At 46.6% G+C, this 25,141-nt stretch overlaps 1 protein-coding gene across 1 annotated transcript in view; it reads left to right on the top strand.

The window, feature by feature from the left end:
- The first annotated feature begins 599 nt into the window (after positions 1-599).
- GTF2E1 (general transcription factor IIE subunit 1) overlaps positions 600-25,141 on the top strand; it is a 41,280-nt gene continuing 16,738 nt past the window's right edge. Inside the window, exons 1-2 of the mRNA XM_078880415.1 lie at positions 600-689; positions 2,664-3,113. Coding sequence (XP_078736541.1) covers positions 2,666-3,113 — 448 coding nt within the window. The 5' untranslated portion in view covers positions 600-689; positions 2,664-2,665. The remainder of the gene's footprint in view (positions 690-2,663; positions 3,114-25,141) is intronic.

Below are 25,141 nucleotides of genomic sequence, written 5' to 3'. Positions count from 1 at the left end.
AGGTGGGACCGTCACAGCACCGAAAAAACCTAAGAATATGAATCCTTGCAGTCACGAAAGCTTCAAATCTAAAGTTTAACATATCACTCAAACACATACAGGTGGGATACAGGTAAGACACACACGGATACACATTGGTTTCTTTGGGTAAATAAACCCATATTTCATCTGTGTGTGTGCGATAACATCATATCTATATCTCTATCGTAGCGGGGATAATTCAGCTATAAATCGCGGGCTCACAAGTCAGCTGGAATCGGCACGAGCGTTTTTAATCTTGATTTGAAGCTTTCGTGACTGCAGGAATCCATACTCTTTGTGGTTCTTTCGGTAAAGTCCCGTCGGTATAGAAAAATAAAATAAATCACGACGTTTCGGGCGCAACACCCCCATCTGATGACGGATGCTTGTGTTGCGCCCGAAACGTCGTGCTTTATTTCATTTTATACCCACGTGACTACCGAAATAACCAAAAGAGCACGTGCGTCTTGTTCTGCAGAAACAGCGTCAAATCGCCGCGGTCCCCCCACCACCTCCCCTCCCCCCACCACCTCCCCTCCCCCCGTCCGCACGAAGGCCCCGCCCCCTCCCCCAGGAACCGCAGGCGCTGGTTACGGTCCAAGCCAAACGGGTGTCGTCGCTATCACCTAGCCGAGGGAGTTGTCTTCAAAGCGCCCTCTATCATCGCGGTAAGTCTCATTTTGTGCGTGTGGTTGTGCTTAACGCCTCGGCGAGGTCGACCGTTCAATCGAATGCGGGAGAGTGAGGGGAGGGGTGGGAGTGTGCGCTTAATGCACCCGTCGGTTTTGGCTCGACTGGTTGTGGTGCTTTGTCTAGGCCTCAATGGGTATCGCTTGGCCCGTGCGTGGTTTAAGTTGTCGCGTTTGAGAGGTTTCATTTCACGCGGTTTCTTTTGTTGTTGTTGAAACCGCCGATGTTGTACACTCCACGCAGCGCCACGACACGTGTCTGCGGAATGTTTCTCGCCGCTTCTCCCCGCGACGTGCTGTGGAGGGGGAGAGATGCGTTTGCCAGGCGTGGTGGAGATTTGCATTTGCAACGGCGGATGCACCCAGACCTCATCAAGTCGACCAAACGATTAAACTATTTTATATTATACCAGGTAAAAGCCCACTGAAATAAAGATATTTTGTTGTTGTTGTTGTTGTCAGAAGCGACCTGGTTATCACAAGTGATAGCTCAAGGAAGTGGCTTATCATCATCACGTGCAAATGTAATCGTGACCAAAGAGTCTAAACGCGTCATGTTGAATCTAAATGTGGAGGGGAAAAACCGGAGGACCCGGAGAAAAATCCACGCTATCACGGGGGAGTGGGAGAGACATGCAAACTCCAAATATACAGCAGGCGTCAGTGTCGGTATTGAACCCACGATCTTCTGCATACCAGGCGAGGGAGTTAACATCTAGCCACCGTGATGATGATGAGAGAGAGACACGCAAACCCCAAATATACAGCAGGCGTCAGTGTCGGTATTGAACCCACGACCTCCTGTATACCGTGCGAGGTAGTTAACATCGCCACCGTCACGCCACGCAGGTCAGCAGAATATTGGCTGAACGAGCATATGCTGACTTCCGGCACAGCGTTGGACATTGTACCACAGCACATGGTGAACTCTCACAGGGTCAGCCAAGGCCACCTCCAAATAACGGAAGTAAATGCAGACCTGTCAGCAACCCCTTATCAGTGCCTGCCTTATAATAATAAGTCAAGGGTCGTATATACTGACCCAGTAGCATATCTTGCAAACTGGAGCCAATCAACAATTTTGAACATTATTTTCATTCTCAGTGACCCAGAATTAGTAAAGTTGGACTACATTTATTTCGGAAGCATTTTGGCTCTAGACCAGTGTTACAGACCAATTCAGACCTTATTGGTCACCCCGTGCCCTTAAAAATGCCAACGTTCTTCATTTCCATCACAAGGGAGAAACACAAACATATACAGGTAGTCCCCGAGTTACGATGGCCCGACTTACGATAATTAGATCTTACGATGGCGATAGCGATACGACTAACATTTGTCCTGGGAATGATAACATTAACACAACTGACGTGCTTGCGTGCGGGAATGGAATTTCTTTTCAGCTCGGACCCGGCCTGCTTGCCCTTTGCCACATATATGACGTCTTAACAGCTGTCTCGCTGTGTTTCTTCCTTGTTCAGCAGTTCCACTGCTGGATTATTTTTTCCGCCTGAGGACGACCACTTGTGTTGCGATCGAATCATCGTGACATATTATTTTTTATTCTTTATACCTATGTGACTTTACCGAAAGAACCAAAGAGTATTCTGTTTAATGTACAGCCTTTCGTCAATGCATTTCTGGACGTAGGCTTCCCCGCTCTTGTCAGTCACAGGGGTTGTTTGACCGTATTGTTGCCACACTCATTGGTGCGGCTCTGCTTAAGGGGTTGCCCAGCACTGCAAACAAGACGACTGATTTGAATATCACTCGCCACTGAAGTTGGCTGTGGCCCGCAATTACAAACAGGATTTAATTTAGGCTGCTCTGAAATCTTGTGCTTGCCTTTGTATGCAAATACCTTTGTGTGTGTGTGTGCGCGCTTGCGTGCACTTGCCCTAACAGTCTGTTAAGGCTATACGGGGGATTCTTTGCCTTTGCCCGCATCTCCAGCCATGACAGAGCCGGAGGTCCTGACGGAGGTGCCGGCCTCGCTGAAGCGCCTCGCCAAGTTCATCGTGCGCGGCTTCTACGGCTCGGAGTATGCGCTGGCGCTCGACGTGCTCATCCGCAACCCGTGCGTGCGCGAGGAGGACATCCAGGAGCTGCTCAAGTTTGACCGCAAGCAGTTGCGCTCCGTGCTCAACACGCTCAAGGCCGACAAGTTCATCAAGTGCCGCATGTGCATGGAGACGGCGCCCGATGGCAAGTCGACGCGCCACAACTACTACTTCATTAACTACCGCCTGCTCGTCAACGTCGTCAAGTACAAGCTCGACCACATGCGGCGTAAGCTCGAGACCGACGAGCGAGACTCCACAAACCGGGCCTCCTTCCGATGCCCCGACTGCAGCAAGACCTTCACCGACTTGGAGGCCAACCAGCTGTATGACATCGCTAGTGGTACGTGTGCCATCACCATCCCCCCCTCCACCTTGCACTTTCACCTTGTTTTCCCCATATTCTCCCCATATTCTCTACTATGGTGTCGTTTGCCGATCCTGTCTGGACAAAAAACCCGGCGTCGGAACGTGGCGGCGTAGCTGTCGAGTGTGTGCAGGCCGTGCAACTATTTCGAACGCAATGTACACCAGTGGTTCTGAATCTGTGGGGGTGCAAAAGCCTCATTAGGAGGGGCACAGGCTGCGGCGTGGATACCGTGCAGGAGAAATGTTGGATGTGCACGGTAACAGTACCACGTTGCATTATGATGCTCGGATTATTCGCAATGTATGAAGGTTATATGTGAATGTTTACGTTAGGCCAATCAAGTTAAGACATGAAGAACATTACGAGCAAAATAACACAATTTGGAGAGCAGGAAGTTCGTGCATGATGACTTCCCACCAAGTGCTACTGATGTTTATGTTATTCCCAGGACAAATGTTAGTTGGGAGTTTGAACTCGCCACATTAAGGTTGTGAGTCAAGGCCTTTAACTATAGTACCATTAAGAGTTTCCAAAAAAACCTGTAAACATGTAACACAAATTATTGGTGGCATAATTGGTAATTGATGGTTTGTGTTTTCCCACCATCTGCATTGGTAGGTGATTGCCCTGGTTCATTTCAGGCTTGCTTATAAACAGGGTTTATAACACGTACAAATGCGATGGCTCCCTAACACCCACACACCTGGCTTTTTGTGGTGCGTACGATTTTGTTGTGTCCTTATTGTGACGAAAAAACCCAAATACGAGTACAAGTGAGTTGTGTTGACCTGGGTTCGTGACGAGTATAAATTTCCCCAGGAGTAAATGCTGGCTTCTTGCCACTCACTGGACATTGGCACATGACACGTATAAACAAAAGCGATGTAACGGAAGTGTTCCTATTGTAAAGAAATACAACTAAAAGCACATTTATTTACTCTTTTTACAGTGCAGTGAATAGCAGAAAAAAAACATTGATGTGAACACATACTAAAAGTAAACAATTGAGTAACCATCATGGGACCTCTTGCCAGTACCAAAATATGGTAATAGGTTTTTCCCATTTTTATCTAGCAACAAAACAGGTGTTAAGATGTTAAAACACCAAACTGAAACCGCCTTTTGGCATCCTCTGGTCTAACACCGTTTGAGACGAGGCTCAAAAGAAAGCTGTCTCTGGTGTGGACCAATCAGTTTCAAAGACAATGCATATATTATCAGAGTATGTTTTTTGTTTGCATTCTGACCACAAGCATTGTGGTTAATGCAGACATGATTCCTTGTAAAAGGTTTCAGTTTGGTGTTTTAACATCTTAACACCTGTTTTGTTGCCAATTGAGTAACCCTTATAACTTGGTAATACCTGATTAAGATGGTCTGTGCCTTGTTAAGACTTGCCTGGGGGGGGACATCTCTAAATGCAAGACAGCGTGTGAAACCCATGGTTACAAAAGGAAAATATTAGGAACTAGCCTTTCCCCATCCAAGGATGGGTGTATTTCAATAAATTGGAAACTTGCAAGCGAAAAGCAGACCGCGACGTGATATTCATTGCATCAGTTCGTGTGCAATTTGTAAGGCCGCAGTGACACAGACTTATTTCACTTAAAGGTTATAATCTCTTGTTCATCATGACATCCTTTTTACTTCTATGTCTCAACAGCGTTACGGAGATCGCGTGACGTGAGGGTTCTGCCTTTGTAGTGAGGGTTGTCAGTTGACGCTGAGGAGGGGGGAGGAGGTGCCTTGCCCCCCCATGTGGAGTGACGTCACTGGCTAATTAATATTAATGGAGAGGTGGGTGTCCATTTGGAAGATGTCACCTGTTCATGATTTATAATGTGGAGTGACGTCACCTGCTCATGGTTATTAATGAGGGGGGCTGGCCGACGTGGAGTGACGTCACGCGCGGGACACACAGACATTATTGGCTCATTATAGTAGTAGATGTTTAGAGCCATGAATTTATTTATTAAAATCTATTCTTGTGCTCGGTATAAATGCTCCAATGGTTTTCGTAAAGAAGGATTATTCCTACTGGACATCTGAAAATGTGATGCTTCGGCGAATACACCCAACGAGATGGACAATACAAGTGTGGGGCACAAGTGTAGAGTAATAATTAATGAAATACAAATATTCAGTTCTCGACTCGAATTGTGACCGCAAATTCTTAACAATTCACCCCATCGGGAAGAGGTGAAAATCATTACCCACCTCGTATGAAGTAATTGCATTGGAAACATTTAGCCATGAGTATACTTTAAATTGTGAGCGGTCGGTTGTTAACTAATCAATGTGTTTATATCTATGGTGGGTATTTGTGCTGAGCTGGGTTGGTAAACACATTGCGATTTTGAGCTTCGCAAATACTCGCTTTGAGCACTTGCTTTTGTGTACAAACACAGGCACTGCAAATTCCTTGAAGCGAGTGTAGGAAAAGGTTCTGTAATCTAGTTTCTCGGTTGTGCTGATTTAAAAGAACGTGTTGATATTGAAGAGGATTAACAATGCTCTCCAGATCGTATGACTGGAAGAAGCCAAGCCTTTGATTTCACAGGGGCCCATGAATAAATCATATTTTAAACATAATTTACACTTCTAAAGCACCTTTAACCCAGATGTCGGAAGAAGATGTAGAGAGCTAAAAACTGAAAATAACATTTGAAGAAAAAAAAACCCAGTCAGAACCTAATAAAAGCACAAAGGTGAGTGATAAGACCACTTTTTCAAATACAATTTAAAAATATTCTTTTGGTCTTTCGGTAAAGCTTTACCGAAAGACTCAAAGAATATGAATTCCTGCAATCACGAAAGCTTTAAGGCAAGATGAACTAAAAATGTTCAGGAAGTGAAAAGGCTTTTAAGAATAGATGTATCCTAAGGTTGGGATTTGAATAAGCCGAGAGACTTGTTGGATAGAATTTATGGTGGGAGATAAATCCATAGTCTAAGGAGCTGCACGGGAAAAAAGCCAGTCACCGATCGAAAGCAGAGTAGGGCTGTTTTATGAATTTAGTTCATATTATTGTTTGTGGTCACGTCTTGTGTTTCAAGTCAAACCTGGCGTAGTTTCACGATTTATAATTGTTGTGTTGAAGCGCGATAAGCATTTGCGCGGATTATACGTAAAGTGTGCATCTCTGCGGGGCTTATAGGGTAAATTTTACAGTGAAGTATGCCGCATTTTGCATCCTGTTATCGACGTTTGTGGCTTTTGTTGCTGCGGGTGCTCTAAGGATATGGGTGGTATTCTATTCTTCTCGGCCCTCGGGGGAAGCTCTGATGTTATTTGCTCTTCTTGCTTTCATGTTATAAAAGCACTTCATTAATATTCCCCACTCACCGTTAGCTCTCCCACTTCGGTGTCACTCATAGTGTTTTAGGTCTTTGTTTTATGGTCCGCTTAAATTGGCACCTCCTGCAAGTGAGAAAAATCGTAACGTAAGTTGCGCAAAAGTGAGTTGCGTCACACCGGAATTTCAGCTCGCGTCACACATTGTTTCTGATAAATTATTTTCCTCTGCATGTCAGTTCAGTTTTGCTATAGAAAACATTGCAAATTTCCATTTCCAGTCACGCAAATAACATAAAGCAAACTTGTATTGTCGAGAGAACCAGCTATTCATCCGCTTTCATGCGCTATTCATTTTCTTTGGCGTCATACGAACAATATTGTGTCCTGATTGATAGGCATGTTAGTCACAAACTGTTGTCGAATAAAAAAATGTGTAATATTTACTGATACGTTTTTAGATAGCCTGTGCATCCTATAGCACATGGTTTCTGTGCATTTAACTGAAATAACTCACCTTATTTGCACGCTCTTAAATTAGGTTTGCTTTGCATCCCGTGAAGGCAGGCTGCCACTAGGTTCATTGACCAACACTCATGGTGGCATTTTCAGAGGTGCCCCCTTTGAATATGCCACTATAAAATCCAGATGTCTTGTGTAAAATCTGCGAAGTTTCAAACAAGCAGTGGTATTATTCTGTGTTGATGAGAACTACTTAAGCGACAAATAACTGTCCACATTTATTTGTCGCTGTATACATTCCGCTGTTGATGAAATTTGCTTAAAATGTATTTTGACCACAACAACAACACGGATCAGGAATTGATGGGGATTTTTTTTGCATTTATGCAATGACGTGTGCTTCTTACACACTTTAGTGTGTTTTTTAATACGTCTTATGTTTTATAAACTTTGTTCTTTGCTAAGCCTTAAATGAACCAGGCCAATTGGCCCCATTGGATATTGGTTGAAAATACAAACGTGCCAATTACTATTTGTTCCACAAATAATAAGCCCAATGATATACCCAGTAATCTACTTAATGGTCACAGCATGTAATTGTCAATTGCTAAACATGACCCGTAAAATGGAGATGGCACTTATTATATAATTGAACACTATTACGCATATTACATGCGAGTACACCTACGCAGTATACATAGTTTGTAGTATTTGCCCCTCGAAGACAACAGAGTAGAGTTTGGATTTATATAGTGTCTAAATGCACCACGTCGTACAGACTTGAGAAAGCATTGAGCGATGTGGCGAAACAAGATACACGTCTGATTATATATTCCTCCCACTAATTGGGTTCACACTGCCACATAATTCGGTGGCTCAAGTGGTGTGCGCTGGTTGCATTGTAGGGCTTGTGAGTTAAAATCCTGGATCAGGTTGGTAGGTTGACTCAGCTTTTCGAACCCACAAGCCTAACTTAAAACACTGCCACTTTTTTCAGAAAGCCCACAGTGGTGGTCCTATGGAATAACTTGCCTCTGCAATAAGGATTGAGGAGTTTCCGCCACTTGCTCAGTTGTGCAAACCAGACACGAGTGCTTTCCCAAAACTCGTGTGGCTGGGAAACCACCTTTAATCGGCCGTCACATTACGACCAGCGTTGAACGACTCAGAATTGTATTCGGTCTAGTTGACAACAAACGTGTGGTCTTTTAGTCTTTTAGTCGGCATATCTTTTCATGTACACATACAGCCAATTAGCATTTTTTTGGTATCCCTCTGCACTGAGGTCTCTAATAGCTTACTAACTGATCTTGATCTGCCTCTTCATTCAGGCTGCTGCGGTTAACGTCATCTGGTCACCGTGAGTCAGGTTGAAGCCTTTGGTGGGCAGTCGTAGTCATCGCCAGGCTTTCCGATTTTTCTGCTGTGCCTAAAAATAAAACAAAATTGCACCAAATTGACGAATGAAGTATAGTCGTCGCGAATTACCATCACAAAATTAACGCTGATGACGACCACCCGTTAAGAGGGAGGCGCCGCACCCAGGAGGCTTTGCGACCGTGGCGTGCCGCGTCATGGCAGTCGAGGTCCATTGGTTGGCGCTGTAGGCTTGCAATTGACTGCCGAATACCCAAAGGCTGCCCCATGGGTTTCCCAAAGACCTTGTTTTTTTCCCCCGCTGTGGCTAGAGAAAAACACAGCGATACTAATTGTTTCGGTGGTCTTCTTTTAAAGGGCCTGCAGAGTTGTTGCAAATCCTGCCAGGCGGGAGAGATATTCTATCCAGTGTTTTTCTTGAGTAGACGTCGATGATAATAATAATGATTGCGGCTTGTATAGCGCCTTTCATGATACGATCTCAAGGCGCTTTACATCAGTGACAATGCGGGTAGGGCGGGTGGTGGAGTGGGGGGTAAGAAGTGGCTAAGTTAAAACAGGAAATGCTTTCTGAAAGAGGAATGATTTCAGCAGGAACATGGAATATCCCAAACGAACCAGACTCCCCAGACAGCCTTTGTCAGAGAGTTCCACAGTCCAGGTGGCACGGAAGTCCCGATCGCCTTTGGACTCGGAGCTTCATCCCGGAGATGCAGAGGAGAGGTCCCTGTCCGCCTGAGCGCAAGGGTTGCTGTTCGCACGCAGCGGCGCAGCAGCTTTTGTACGTAGGGGGGCTTCGAGGCCGTTCAGGACCGTGAATTCAATGTGGAATTTATCTTGCAACCAATGGAGTGTTGCAGGGAAAGGGTGGCGATACGTTCCGAATGAGGAGTTGGGTCGGGACCCTAGCAGCTGCATTCCGAACGTGCTGGAGTCAACAGAGTACCTGATTGGAGGCTCCGTAAAGCGAGGCGCTGCAAATGGTTGACGCGTTGGGTGTATGAAATCGTGAACGGATTTCTCCACGACAGCAGCCCAGGAGGATGGGAAGTAGCAGGTCACAATGTTCCATAAATACGGGAAAAAAAATTAACCTCGTCGATTTTATGAATGTGCACCCAGAAAGTTAATGAAGGAACACGCACCTGCATACCTGACTTCCTGTGCTACATTGATGTTCGCAAAGCGTAATGCTCTGCAATCGTGCTTTACACATTTGTATTTGGCGCATAATTCACGCGCACAATTCTATTGATTAAAATATTATGATTTAATAATGTGACTCGGCCTGCGACAAGCGGGGAAAAAAATAAGTTGGCCCAATGCTGTGCTTGGATTCTATTTGCACAGTGGATGCACCGGATGTCACTTTTGACATTTCTGCAGAATGGAAAATGCCTCGGTTACGAGTCATTAGTATGCCCTGTTCCTCTCGCTCGGTGACCATCTGCGCTGCGTCCCTTCCGCTCCTTTCACCCCACCGGTGTATGCATGTCTGTACGTTGAACTTCTTTTGCACCGTATGTAGCCAACTGTGCTTATTGGAGGTGCGTGGTGGTAGCGATGGTGCGTGGTGGTGGCGGCGGCGGTGATGGTGGTCGCGACATGGCAAAGGACCCCCGTGTAGAGGTGTCTCTAGCAAGCCAGATCTCGTTATGAGCTGCACCCCAACTATCGAGATTGAAGTTGGCGAGCACGCGACGCCTCCTTGGTAGCTCAGCCCGGAACGGTGCGCTCCGGGTTGCTCCTGGACTACGAGGATGATCGCGTGTCTGGATGGCCCCGTAACAGAAGTGAGGGCCTTCCTGCCCCCCCCCTTAGAAAGAGAGGGACACGGATCCCCTCCCCTCTCTCAGGGAGCCGTGTCCCATCTCACTCCCATCTGCGCTCGCTCTGTTCACGCATCTCTTTTTGTCAGTGTGCTTCTTCCTGTTTCCTGTTTGGAGCGTCTCTCATCTCCGCCTCTGCTCTGCGTGGCCCCCGGCTGTCACGCGCCGCGCACCACTGTCGGTGACGCAGTGTCGGCACTACTTGGTAAAGGTGTCTCGGCGGTCTTGGGACGACTCCCTGCCACGTCTCTCACTGCGGCGGTTACAACGTCGTGAGCAGTGGAGGACGAAGAAAATAAACATTCCGCTTCACGTTTATATTCTTTCTCCTATTTGGTCGAACAGAGATAAAAAATTTTTATAACAGCTGTGCATTTTTGTTGAATTAGTAGTACACACCCCATGATGTAGCCGTTTTCGGATTCCAAGCCCTCTCAATTAAAAGCACTCATGTTGTTTGTGTATCGGTTAAGTGCACTGCTATTGTCTGTGGATTTCACCATTAGGCGGTCTCTGTCTGACCTCTCGTTATGGCAAATTAGCTTCCTGATTGCAGGCACAACCCTCGCGCATGGAATACACCACGGTTCCCTGCCAATGTTTGTGCTGCGGAGTGCATGCAGTTTGCTGGCGCTGCAAGTTAATTTGGTATTGAAGGCATTTTTTTCAAATCTATTTTTTTTATTATTTCTACTGGAAGAGCCACACGGAGTCGTAGAAAATAATTTGCAGGGGGGAGGTTCTGCATTGGGTTTTTATTTCATGATTTTTTTCAGGCAATTAATTGTACAAATCGCATTGGCGGTTTTCCTTTAAAGACCTGCAGAGTTGTCACATGTCACCCATGCGGGAACGATATTTCCTCCAGCGTTTCTTCCTCAAATGTTGTGAGATGACTCTGCAACACACCTGCAGTGTGCCGACACATTTCATGCATTTGGCACGTTTAATTCACGTGACACTTTTATTAATGGGCCATGTTTGGTGGAGGGGAATGTGTACGATACATTTGTACACGACCTCACCCAAATTAAACCAATTACGATTCATAATATCGGTTGTGAAAGCATATGCATTTATATCAATAAACTAATGAGTTTAACACGTAGGCTTTCGCGACCAATATCCATAATACAGTTTTTTTGGGTAAATATACGTGTCGTTAAACCTGCCACCACCTGACACAGCCAATTAGTAAGGTTTGTCACGTAAATAAGGAAGTATTCATTTATTGGATGATTCGCTTCCAAGCAGAGTTGTCACATCCCACCAGTGTGGTAGCGATAGCAGGAAGCGAATAATCAAATAATACTTCTCTTTAAATGCGTGCCTATACAAGGCACCATACATCATTAGACCTCTTTTGCCAGTACCAAAATAAAATAATCGGGTTTTTCCCCTTTTTTATGGCAATAAAACTGAAACATTTTTTTTACAAGAAATCATGTCTGCATTAACCACAATACTTGTGGCCAAAATGCAAACAAAAAAACACTGATAATATATGCATTGTCCTTGAAACTGATTGGCCCACACCAGAGACGGGTTTCTTTGAAAGGACAATGCATATATTATTAGAGTGTTTTTTTTGCATTTTGACCACAAGTATTGTGGTTAATGCACACATGATTCCTTGTAAAAAGGTTTCAGTTTTGTTGCCAGAAAAAAGGGGGAAAACCCTATTATTAAGGCACCATACTTCAATAGGGATTACCGTTGGTATGGCTATTTTAATACACACAATCGACAGGAATTACAAGAACAATGGTCTTGCACAAATGTACGTTGATCACCATATAAATAACCCAAATGGAAATGGATACGCATAGTCATTCATGCGCATTCATGAATCCCCCCCCCCACTTCGCGCACGAAGAGCACACAAGTGATGCCATCACATCTACCCCTCCATTTAAGGAACGAAAAAGGAGGACTTCTCCACAAATCTGGCTGATGAAGCAAGTTGTAATTACTGGCTAAATGTCGTATTCTGATTGTAAATGTTGTGCCTTGGCTCTCCAACACACCGGTGTGCTGTACTAGTAACGAATTAGCACGTTCTGATTACGTGACAAACCTTACTAATTGGCTGTGTCGGGTGGTGGCGGGTTTAATGACACATTTATATATTTATGCGATCTAACCCAAAAAGCTGTATTATAAACTGTGTGTTCATTACACATACGGAAGGAACCCAGTGAAAAATCCAAACGTGAGAGGGGCCAACACAGATGGAAACCGATGATGATTGGTCCAGCTTGCTGTACTATCTACCCACGGGAATAGTAGTTCCACAACATCTGTGCGCGATCCACTGACCCTTGTGCTGTCTCCGCAGTGCTGCAATACAGACCACGTGCATAGCCACCACCGCCCACAAGTTGCTACCTAACCCACATTTGTAGGCAGGTATTTACTTTGTGTGTGTGTGTATAGAGAGTGACAGACGTGATTCAAATGAAAGTGCTGCTGCCTTTTTGTATTTATCCCTCAGCCTGAAAGCTGTTGCCAATCGGGCCGTTCTTGTTATCCGGTAATAGAGCGCGGAAAGCGAGAGCGCTGTGTGATAAAAAGGCGGCTCTTGGCCTTGGAATGCGGTCCGCCCCTTACTGAAGGCCGGGGCCTGTCGCATCGATGGGGACAATAACGTGCCTACTACTTTAAATCCTCCAATCCTGCTTGATTTAGTCACCTTAACCATTTCCCGTTCTGAGACTTATGCAAGTTGCAGGGTGTGGGTGCCGTTCACCGCCGAATCTCGGAACGCGCAAGCGGTTCGGCAATAATTTTAATTAGAGAGGTATAGCACCGCTGCTTTTACAAACATTGTACTCACCGCAGAGAACTGTTGAGACACGACCGCACACTCTACCATAGCTGGCGCCAAATTGTGCCGCACGCCTTCCCATATGACCTTGTGGGAGCCTCGATAGCGATAAAGTAATAATTGCGGAATCGGAATGAAAACCGATGTACATCATCGTGTTGAAAAGAATAAAATCGGCGTCTTAACCCTGATGATGTTTGGGGCACTTTATACATTTGAATAATCATTTTTATTATTAAAAACGGACTCCCCCCGCACACCCGTGAAAGAGTGCCCATTTATTTGACGCACAAATGGAAAATTTAAAACCTAGCCGGGCGTGCGGCAACCGCGGCCGCTCTGAGCGGAGCCACGGGACACGCGCGAAGACAACTCGACGCCCGATTTCCCGGGCACGAGGCACGCACCGTCGGTAAGCGCGATTCACCGCTGCTGCTGACACGTGCCATCTAGGCGTAACCACCTCGGTGTAAAATTACACTGGTCAACAACAAAAAAAAACCTTTTTTTTTGGCCTGGACTTTTGCAGCTGTTTTAGACTAATTTCAGGGTGCCGATTCCAAATCTGATCTCAGATTTGCTCTATCACATCTCATTTTTAAATCCTTTATATTAAGTTCACTTGCTTGCGTGCTTGCTTGCTTAGGACCGTGCAAATCTTTCGATCGTTTTTTAACCCACTTCCCGTGATCCAATCGAGCTGACATTTAGCACACAGACTCATTGTGCTTGACAATTTATTTTTGTGAAAAAAAAATCCAAAATTTTACACGGTTTAGGGAAAATAAATTAAATATTTAATTACCAATTGCTTGATTGTGGCAGGCAATCATCTGACCCATAGGTGGCAGCCATCTCAAGCCAGAGGAGAGGACTCTAGCCGCCACCCATATAAAGGATTTCTAGTGAAAAACTTTGTTTTTACGGGTTAATTGTTATGCTATCGACATACCCCATTTTCATTGATTTTACCCGAAATTAACTCTGTCACTTATGATTGCAAGTTGTTGCTAGTCAGTGACTGCTTTAGTGTTAAAATATGGTGCTGTATTTTTAGGATAGTGTGTTTATAATATCATTTTATGTAGATATCCACATTTATTTAATATTTTTCTTCTGCAGTTTTGATTGAAAATGCAATACTTGATATCTCCTGATGTGATAGACAAAAACTGATGCCAGATTTGGAATCAGCACCCCAAAATGACCTTAAAACCGTTGGAATACCTTATGCCAGAAAAAGTGTGACCAGTGTTATCGTTGTTGCTCCACAACAACAACACGTACGGCCCATTTTGTCAATCCACTGCCGGCGGATGAGGGCCTCCCCCATGCCCTGTCTGGTCGTGGGGGTTCTTTGACCATACCTCCCCGCGGTGACTTCGAGTAAACCGTGAGATTGGCCGAAAGGAAAAAACAAGGAACGCGGGAAAAAAAATTGAAAAACGACCAGAAACGCCGCAACGCCAAGTAGGTTGCCCGCGGCTGGAAACGGCGTACCTATGTGCACTAGCGATTGTAAAGATATTTGTCCGTCTGTTGTATGGATATCGGCGCAGCCGTGCCCTTGGACACCGCACATACTCGGACGATCTGTAGGTGATCTCCATTTTCGTGTGTTTTATTTTACATTCAATTTACGTTTGTCCTGCAAAGTAATAAAATAGCAGTTTGAAGCCGTGGCAATATCTCTGCAGCCTTTCTTTCCACACGCTCATTGAACCTCGTCCACCTTTGGCTGCGGCGTCATGGTTATGCTATGCGACTTACGTGAAGCTATACAGTAGGTAGTGTTTGTGTTTTTAAAATTGTAAACGTTCATGTTATTGTCATCAGGTGTGAATTAAATGTATTAGTTTCTAATTACAGTAAAACCTTGGATTGCGAGCATTATTCGTTCCGGAAACGTGTTTGTAATCCAAAGCGCTCGGCAGACAAAGCGTCTACACGTACTACTCGTATTGCAAGACCTCGCTCGTTTATCAAATTAATGTTTATTTATTTATTTTGCTCATCTTGCAAAACACTCGCAGACCAAGTTACTCGCAATCCAAGGTTTTTACTGTACATATGAATACAAATGTATTATTGTTGGTCTTATTTCAACAATATTTAATTACTTTTTAAAATATTCTCGGCACATACCCCGTAACTGGGAATTTTATTTCTCCCTCCAATGACTACTGTGTGGCTATCTGCATGTAGGGAATGTCACCTTTTCTGACGAGCAGGGGGTAGGCCGCTCGTCTGTCGTCACTGCACTGAGCCACTGCTCAAAGTATTTGTGCATTAAAATCCCACCCGGCCTCATCACTCCTTAATTGATCGCAGTCGCCCTGCGGGGAATGGCACAGACCGAGGACCCTCTTAAAAATGTACAGACTAATTTTTTCACCATTGAAACACCTGTTTGTAGGTTTCTTTTTGTCTTTCTCTGTACCCATGAATAATTTAAGATCTCGGTCTGACGAATGAGATCGTTGTTTCCCCCGCTGCGGTTTTGTGTCATTTTTCATTTCCCCGTGAGTTGACAAGCATCGTTTCAGTGTGCCTCCATTTGACGATTCATCAATTTAAACAAAGTGTTTTAATTCCCAAAGTGTTTGCGTACATACACAGTTATTGCGTACACTTTTTCTACCCCTAATAATTAACGATGTTGATTTTCATTCAAAAACCAAAGTGTAGTAGCCTTTTAAAACCTTTTGTTATTTTCAAAACGAAATGCAGTCGTCGCAATGATGATTATTTGTAATTTTTTTACATCGGCATTCAGTCGAATTACCACCCTCTGTCTCACCTGAAGCCATCGAAGGGATTGCTAACCTCAACATCAAACTATAACTGCTTCTCCGGCCATACGAAGAAGAAAGGTCGATTTACGCGTACGCATTTTCCAACGGGGGTTATTTGCATCCCATTAAATTTGCGCCAAAAAAACTAAAACCCAACAAAAAAACCCTTTCCTCCGCTGCCAATAAAAAAAACAGTACACGCTGACGGAAGGGTGGACAAAGACAAATGTCATCTGTGTGTTGTCCAGGCCCTGATTACATCCTGCTGGCTTAACGTCCCCCTGCCGTGGTGGTGGCAGCAGCAGAGCGAGCCTCCCACCCGCGTGATTGATGGGCCGCGAGGGTTTTGCATGGAGGCAGTGGAGGGCAGGGGGGAGGGGATGTAGCGAATAGGAGTGCCTCATTCTAGATTTGAAGCTTTCGTGACTGCAATGATTCATATTCTTAGATTTTTTCGGTAAAGTCACGTAGGTAAAAAATTATAATGAATAAAAGTAAAATAAAAATCACGACGTTTTGGAGGCAACACAAGCTTCCGTCTTCAGGGGGAACCGTCACAGCACGACTGCTGCATCAAGTAAGAGAAAATTTCGATTTAAAGCTTTCGTGACTGCAGGGATTCATCTTCTTGGTTCTTTCGGTAAAGTCACGTAGAATGGAAAAAAACCCCATAATAAAATAATGTATTATTTCCATTCTACGTGACTTTACCGAAAGAAGTAAGAGAAATTCCAAGAAAACAGTCCTTGTATATATACTGGTTGAGGGTGGGAGGAGCCATTGTGAGGTTCCGTGCGGCTCAAGCACGCTTATAGGACGAGCTGTGGTAGCGTAGTCAGCCTTTTTCTCTTTTTTATTCACGGCCTTAGTCGTTTCTCGATGACATGCCCGTGCCATTTTAGCCAAGTGTGGAATTCATTGAAGTAATTATCTTAGTTATTGCGGTGGCGAGATGTTAATTCCCTCTCCTGGTGTACAGGAAATTTGACCCTGACGCCTGCTGTATATTTGGAGTTTGCGTGTCTCTCTCTCCCCGTGGTCGTGTGGATTTGTTTTCTCCGGGTTCTCCGGTTTTTCTTTCCACGTGATCAGCCACTTCGTTGAGCCATCATTTGTGGCCATGTCGCTTCTGAAAAAGAGCTACATAGCTCAGTGAGCCTTACTTGGTAACATAAACATCGTTAGCCTAGTTGACTAGAGTGATAAAAACAAAATGTTGTCCAATCTTAGTTAATAAATGTTGGTGTAACGGGCGTGCATTCCCCCCCTATTTCCCAAGTATTATTAGATCATACAATCGGCGAGCTCGGTTAAAATATTTTCCGTATAAGTAGCCAATTAGAATTTTGGTTTTCCTCTTTCGCCTGCGTCTTCATTGACCAGATTGCGTTGTCTCGTATGGCGGGTCATTATTGCTCAGGTCTTCGGTGGGCGGCAATTGTTTACGTCGTAATGCGTGATGATTATCATTCGCTTGCAGGCATCGTTAACTCGTGTGTGTGTGTGTGTATATATATACGCGTGCGTGCGGCATAAAAAAATTACTTCGTTGAGGAATATATATTCGTCACGTGTGTAGTTGACAAAATGAACACCGGTGACGGGGGGGGGGGAGTGGGTTCGCACGTGTCCGTGTGACCGCTCGCTCGCTCGCTTGCCCACTCGGCTGTTGCGCTTGGTCTCACGGTGGCGACTGTCGGCGCTGGTCCAACGTGCGACCTGATAAAGCTATTTAAACGGCACAGTGCAAATGCCACGTCTCATTATTTTTTTTGTCCCCGCGAGCACGGCAACTGCAGCTGCTGCTGCTGCTGCTTCGAACCGTAATGAACCGTCAATTACCTTGCCAGACGAAAATACCTTCAGACCCGCAAAGCCTGTAAATTGTGATTTCTTTGTAGCCTGCAAATTGTGATTTCTTTGTAGCCTGCCTACATCCACCTCATTGGTGTGCGTGTGTGTCTCTGCTCAAATGATGTTTGCTTATTCTGTTGTGTAATGAATAACGTGACGTTGCAGGTCACGCAGTTGTAGCAAAGTTCAGTCTCTTTGTTGCCTTTGCTGTAGGTGGATCCCTGCGTGTAATTGTCTTCCAAGCCACGTGTACCGTGAGGGCTGTGGGGGTGATTTAAACCACACCTCTGGTCAGAGGGGGGGTTGGTAAAGGTGGGGAGCATGTTTTTTGTAGCATAGTACAGTACAACACAATATTTGTCCGCTCTGTCCCCTGCTAACAAAACATAGCCTCGCAGCAGCCAACGATACCCGTCTTATGCACGGTGCTCGCCCATCTAAACGCTGTCCAGGCTGGAAGCCTGCTTAGCTTCTGAGGTCTGACAAGATGAGGCACATTCCGGGTGATTTGGTCCACAGCTTCTCCAAAATATATACAGATATCGCCAGCCTGCTCTCCGTGTGGAGTCTGCAGCGCAACCGGCAAAGAATAACCAATGCCCCAATTAAAGCAGTGGGTGGAGAGCAAACGGAGAAAACAGCCCCACCGAATAGTGCTGTTGTCCTTAACCCTGTGTGGACAAATCGTCGCGCTGGGCTGCTGTTAAATCGTGAGCCCATCCCTTTGCGATGACAAGCACGGCAGCCTTCGGTCATTCAAACAGCCCGGGCCGTCAATGTCCCCGTCATGTTGATATTTCGAGAAGAAAAACTTGTAACTTTGTATTGTTACGAAGCAAGCCCCTACTGAGATATCAAGCCTCTACTTCAGAGGCGACCTGGCCACAAGTGATAACGAAGTGGCTTATCACGTGGAAATTTATAGCCGCGGCCAAATACTCAATAAACGCACGAAAAAATCCACACGACCACGGGGGAGAGAGAGAGAGAGAGCGCACAAACTCCATGCATTTCAATAGTGAAGCTGTCTGCTGCTGCTCATGCTGTTTCATCTGGTCGCCATCGATGACATCATCGTTTTGTGCCTCGAGCCGCCGCCGATGCCACGCCGTTTTGCCGACTTGTGCGCCGATGCGGAAAAGCTGAGCTCCCAACGAAGAGGAGGGCGGGCTGGCGTGTCCCCGAAGTCTTCATGGATGCTACAATCCGTGCACGTGCTTAGCGGTACGCTCGTGTGTACATTTTCCCGCACCCGACACACCGCCTCATCCCCCGTTGTACGTGGAAAGATGTTTCCGCAGTCGACTTTGCATCAAAAGTGACAAGTGCTTTCGGGATATTTGCTGCCTCTCGCTGCAGACACCCCGATCTCTCCCATCGTTCTCCCCTTTGTGATCCCATTTAAGGGACTGGGGCAGTCGATCCATCACCAGGCGTGAATCGGCACCTGGCTTTGTCCGCTTGCCTTCATCCAGCACACGATTAGCACGGTCGGCTATGTACGGTGCGAAAGAAGTTCAACATACGTGCATTCATCCTTGCGACTCGACGGCGTATTGGAGAGGTCAGAGGCTGGGATTCAAACCCACGTGACGTGTTGGCTCGTGCAGTTCATAGGACGCAGTGTGAACCCATCCGGCTACGCCTACTCACTTTATTATGAAGAGCGTTTATGATTTATAACAATCCACCCATGCAGAGGCTTCAAGTAAAATATATTTTTTAGTTATTTTGACCACAGCTGGGCGCTGGTGTTTACATCATCCAGCCGTCGTCGCTGTGGCGCGCAGGGCTGTGCACACCTGCGCCCAGTTGAATGCTTTGGGGTTGCTTGATGGCTCGCTTGGACACTTGCCGGCTTCCCATTACGCGCGGCCGCTGTCCGCGCCGTGCTCCGCGGCAGTCTTATTACCCAGAAGCGCAAAATCAACGGCCGGGGGGGAGCTCATGTGCAGGCTGCGCGCGCTCACCCTCCGTGCCGGCCACCTTCCGGCGCAGCTGTCGAAAGTAATTACGCGACACGCTGTCAAAACAAGTGAAGACACAACACCGCGTTTTTATTCTCTCTTATATAACGAGCCTGACGAGTATATGGGGCGGCCAGTGTTCAAGCGACTTTGTGAGACCGACCGACCGCCCGACGGGAAAGTCACGTGAATGAAGTCGGTGTCTTCCTCTGCTCGTGCGTTACACACGCGCACGTTTTGTTATACGCGCTTATATGTACGTGTTTTACATCGTCAGCAGAGCGCCGTCCAGCCAAAATCCGTTGTTGTACTGCACAATGATCCAGTGTCTATGCTCCCCTCCATCAGCCCGCGCTGAACAGTAGTGGTGAAGTACGGCTAAATAACCTTCACGATTCCACACGGCGTTGGGAAGCCCTCATCCAGCAGTGGATTGAGAAAAGGGGCTGCCCATGTGAATGTCTCCCTTGCTCTAAGAAGCACCGGGGCCGTGCTCATCTCTGCCAGTGGCTTAGCTCGTGGTGGAAATTCCACATTACTGTGGCATGGGTAGGGTTTGCCAAAACCTAAACACTGCCGATTCCCTCCACGCCGGTGGTCGATAATGCAGCATGTAGGACATCGGCAGTGGGTGATCTACTAATTAATTATCAGTACAGCACCTAGCCCATTGTGGTGGCATTTGTAGATTGTGACAAATGACCAATGGTCCTTGTGTGTGCTTAAGCAATGTACTCGCAGAAGGTCATATCTGCTTTGTGAACTTCATTTACTGGGTCGTCTGCTTGTGGGGGTAATGAAGGGAGTTGAGATTTTTGGAGTCATCTCTCGACTACCCAGGGTAATGAAGGGAGTTGAGATTTTTGGAGTCATCTCTTGATTATCCGGGGTAATGAAGGGAGATTAAATTTTGAGCCATCTCTCCGTTACCCGGGGTAATGAGGCGGGAGGGAGTAGGTCACGCCCAGATAAGGCAATATCATGGGGATGATGCCAAATACGTGAATTATATTTGAAAAGTTTCATGCTTTTATCTTGTTAAAATGCGTGGTCCAGCGAGCATGCGTCAACTGCTTTAATTTGTTTCTCAAAATAATCGGTGTAATTGGCGACGTGTTTGCGGTGACTTTACTGACCCTCGGTGAGTGAGTAGCAGCTAATTAATAAAGTAACCAGCGCTCGTGAAAAATAATACTTGAATCTAGGGGATTGCCCCCCCCTCCTCCCCCATTCACGGTTAATCTTCAGCCCACCCGGATATAATTCCCGCTGATAATTGAGAGCGAATTGCAATGCGTGACGTGCGCAACCTTTTCTGATGTCAATGCGATGCCACAATCACCACAGCATTAACACGGCGGTCTTGTCTCCGGAACGTTGATGTCAACGCTCGGAACGCTCCTGCAGGAAATTCTCGGCTGCTTTTTTGAGCCCGATGTACTACTCGCCATCACAAGCTGCAACACAGCAAATCAAGTCCCCGCCCCCCTAACCCGCCAGATGCGCGTGAGATTAGTCCACTCCCGCTATACCGAGCCACCCGCTGTCCGCCCACCTCGGTCTAACGCTGCGTGCGCAGCGGCATCCCGTCGATGCTTCGGCCCATTTTTTTTGTTAAATGACTGCGTGATGGACTTGGGGGCAGATGGAAATGGACGAAACTTGGCAATCGAGCCGGCGGGATATTTTTGGCCAAAGCCGTGGGCGACGCGCAGCGTGGGATTTTGTTGGCCCGTGTGCTTGCTTGACCCTCCCGGGCCGGCGCCTCGGGTAAGTTTGCCGTTCGTCGTGGCCTAGTGGCATTGGAAGCTGGCACTCGGTCATCCTCTTTGGCGGCCAGCGGCCGTCGTCCCAATCGCTAATTTGGAAGGAGACTGAACGATGTCCGCACGTTTTGCCTTCCAGCCCACATTGGAGGGCAACGGGGGGAGGGGGGTCCCGAATTACGCATCGAACCGACGAGTAATTCTCGTCCCATTTTAATAACCCCCTTCTCCGTTGCGTCTGCAACGTTTCGGGCGCAACACAAGCGTCCGTCATCAGCTGGGAAAGCATGCTTTCCCATCTGTGACTTTACCGAAAGAACCAAAGAGTAGGGATTCCTGCAGTCATGAAAGCTTCAAATCAAGATTAAAATAAGAATCATTGAGGTATCATGCCACGATTGAGGTGTTTAATTTAATTCCATAAAATTGGTCCTTTTAACGTTTGTTCCAATTGCCAGTCCATGCTTTTTTGATGATAAAAATGAGTCCAGGTGTGAATAAAAACAAAACCCAAATGAAATTATAAAAGGAATCTCATATGGATGGAACAGTTCCACGTATAATCCGCTCATCCAACCCAGAACCAGGGCCGCCCGGTCTGTGCGGCGTTTCTCAATAGCTGCACCGGGAAGCCGTCGAGAACTCTGTGTCCCACTGCTTCACACGCACGGCATCCAGTCACCATCAACCCCACCGTCAGGCAGCAGCTCGTGGCTCACCTGGTACAGGCTGTCATCCTGTTGGGGCTCTCACTTGTACTAATCCGAGGTGCGCAGCGGTGGATAGATCGTGACCGGCGGTGTTTACGATGGCGATCTGCTGCGGTGAAATTACGGCAGGGGGGTGGTACACTGCCTCCACAGGCCTGCGTCGTGCGGTGGCAGCTGTGTGTGTGTGTGTGTGTGTGTGGTGTGTGTGTGTGGTGTGTGTGTGGTGGGTGGTGTGTGTGTGTGGTGTGTGTGTGTGGTGTGTGTGTGGTGTGTGTGTGTGCTCATGGTCTGATCACTGTTGTTGGTGTGCTTGGCGGTAGTCGGCGTCTGTGACGTGGCACGTATTTGGCAACCCTTCGCATCGCCACATGCGGAGTTTCCATCTCCGCGAGAGCCGTGGTTTAAAAAAATCCCTGGGCATGATTCGTCATGGACCCGAGAGTGGGGCTGCAGGCACCTTCTCGAGCTTATTATGGGGTTATATTGCAAAGGAATGTGTAAAAATTGTGACCGCGGGATTCCTGGGGATGTCAGAGTGCTTGCGGTGATGTTGCTATTAAAAAAAACTATAGGGGAGCACTGGATATTTGCTATGCCTCTGAATTCTTGCTGAACGCCAGCTGTTTTTTAATGTTTTTATTTGGCAGAGTTGAGGCTGGAGAATGAAACAAAAACCAGCAAAGTTGATTACAAGTATTAGTTTTGAACACCACGGGGCTATTGCAGCCTTGTAACTATAACTGCCCGCAGTGCGGAGTCGGCCAGTGAAGGGGAGGAAGGTTAGCGTAGGGCATGGGAGCCGTGACAGCGAGCAGAGCCCCCCCCCCACCCCACCTTGAACGCACGAGAGAGGGGTACGCACAGAGATGAAGATAGACAAGACACAAAGATCCCCCATATAGCCTTCACAGACTCTTGGGGCCAGCGCTGTTAGCGAGCACCTATGAACGCCCCACATGGCATGCAAGTGGTCGGGTGGCCAGCACCATGTCCTGTTGTGTCCCCCCTTTGTCACGCCAGTGGCTATGTTTACGTATCGCACCAGGTATCATTTGAGGCTGGGAGAGGCCCAGGTCTGGTTCAGATAATCGTCACTGGTGTTGGTGGCCGTGAGCGGGAATGTAACTCAGGTCGCCGGGTTCGTAGTGCAGCGCGCTTACCGCTACACTACCGCTCCCCACAAGGCAAGACACACACACAGTCCGATATAAACGTTGGGAGATGGGGAGATTTCTGGGTAATAATTTTTTTTGACATAAATGCTACCTTTTGCAGAATACCCAGATAAAGTATTTTGTTGAAAAGTAAAGTTAGTTGGTGAAAACCTAATACTACCAATGTATGCAATTGTGTATGCTGGAGAGCGCCTCATTGAGTCTCAAGACTGCCTTTCAGATTTGGGACATTTGGTTCTTTTTGAAGGAGTATTGCGCTTACATGGCAATCATTATCAAAGTATCAGACGTGAATATATGGGGTGGAATATTACACATTTTAATCTAAGAAGATAATCTTATTTTTATAAACTGTCACCAACTTTGATGAGCAGTGCCATCTGACAGCTCTTGGAGTGGAAAGAGTTGATGCTTTGAAGTGAAAAGTTATTACTCAAGAAAGTTTATCATCCAACGAAAATGTTGGAGATCAGTTAAAATTCACCAGTTTGTTTATATGTTCAAGTGAACTTATTTTCGTGGATGGAATATTACACGTTAATGCTTTAACAATAAAACCTTATCCAACTAGTTTTGGTTCTCAAATGAAAATCTAAATAAATGCTCTTCGTGCACAGCGTGATGTTTGCTTTTCACGAAACACGATTCGACCAGCCGTGACCATAGTGTGGTCTCGGAGGCAGCTGCTGTGGGAAAAATATGTATTTTTTTGTTCTTCTCGGAGTTTCACGCATTGTGCTCGCGCACACACACACACTCGATCACTCGGCCAGCCACGCCAGCCTCAACACCGCCAGCCCCAGCGAGGCATCTCGTATTATTGCGAAGAGAGCCTAAATTATCCGATGAAATCGCTCCCTCCGATCTCGACTGCAAGTTAGCGAGCGAGCGCACACAATGGAGCCCCCCTCCCCCCTCTGCGCTTTCCTCCGCCAGAACGCTTTGGCGTGGGAACAATTTTCGGGGGAGCGCAATTTTAATCCCGGAGGCCCCCCTCTTCCCTTGGATATAAATTATCATCGCCGAGGCGCGGGAGGTGATTACTAGCTGCCGTGTTAACGATGATGAATTCCGCCAGCGTTTGCCGATGATAATCTCTCGGAACATTACCGCTGGCACACTCTGTCGTGCATTGGGTGCAGTGGGATACTTTCACAATTCGCGTAAACGAACGCGACGTTGTGAATTTGAGCGCTGCCGCCACGCGCTCACTTGGCCTGCACGTTTACATATTTGGTTTCTCATTCTTTGAATGAGACTATCCTGGTTCCTTCTATGACTTCTCTACCTGTTTTGCACAAAATCAACTTGACGCCCGTTCCTGCCTCCGCTGTGGGCGTGTTTATGACGCGCCAGGCTTGATGGCCAGCCAGGTGCTCGGAGCGTGACGAAGCGTAAGCCGAGCCTCTTTCGCAGACCCGGTGATGATGTAATGCCGAAAGGTATTACATCATTGCTGGGCTTTCGGTGAACAATTCCCCGGTCGTGAAATAAACATTTTAAAACGGCTGCACCCGAAGCATGCGGCATGAACGTGCCACCCAGATACTGGGTGCTCCCCGCTGTTTCCGTGTTCCAGGGTTTGTGTGGATATCGAAGCAGTCATGGTGGGAGTGTGCACATTTAGCAAAGGCTCGTTTTATCGACCGCGTGGTTGCATGCGGTTGATTGTATTTCTCTCAGGGGGATGTTGCTTCTTCTGTCTTGCATCTGGCTTTGTACCGGCTGCGGTTAGGGAACAACGGAAGGCCAAGGGAGGAAATAAAAATACCGAGGTGTGGGGGAAAGAATGAAATTTGCCTCTGTGGCATGAGAATAGCTGCAAGGGATTATCATGAAGTGTGTTTCATCATGCTTTCGATGGCACAAAATGTCAACACATCGACACAGCGGGATGAAATCTAATATCTTGAAATAAATCAAATAAATGGGAGCAGATTCCAA

Source organism: Lampetra fluviatilis, chromosome 57, assembly GCF_964198595.1.
Source record: "Lampetra fluviatilis chromosome 57, kcLamFluv1.1, whole genome shotgun sequence".
In the NCBI taxonomy this organism is placed as follows: domain Eukaryota; kingdom Metazoa; phylum Chordata; class Hyperoartia; order Petromyzontiformes; family Petromyzontidae; genus Lampetra; species Lampetra fluviatilis.
The sequence above is the reverse complement of the archived record's forward strand: the minus strand, read 5'-3'. Positions and strand labels throughout refer to the sequence as shown.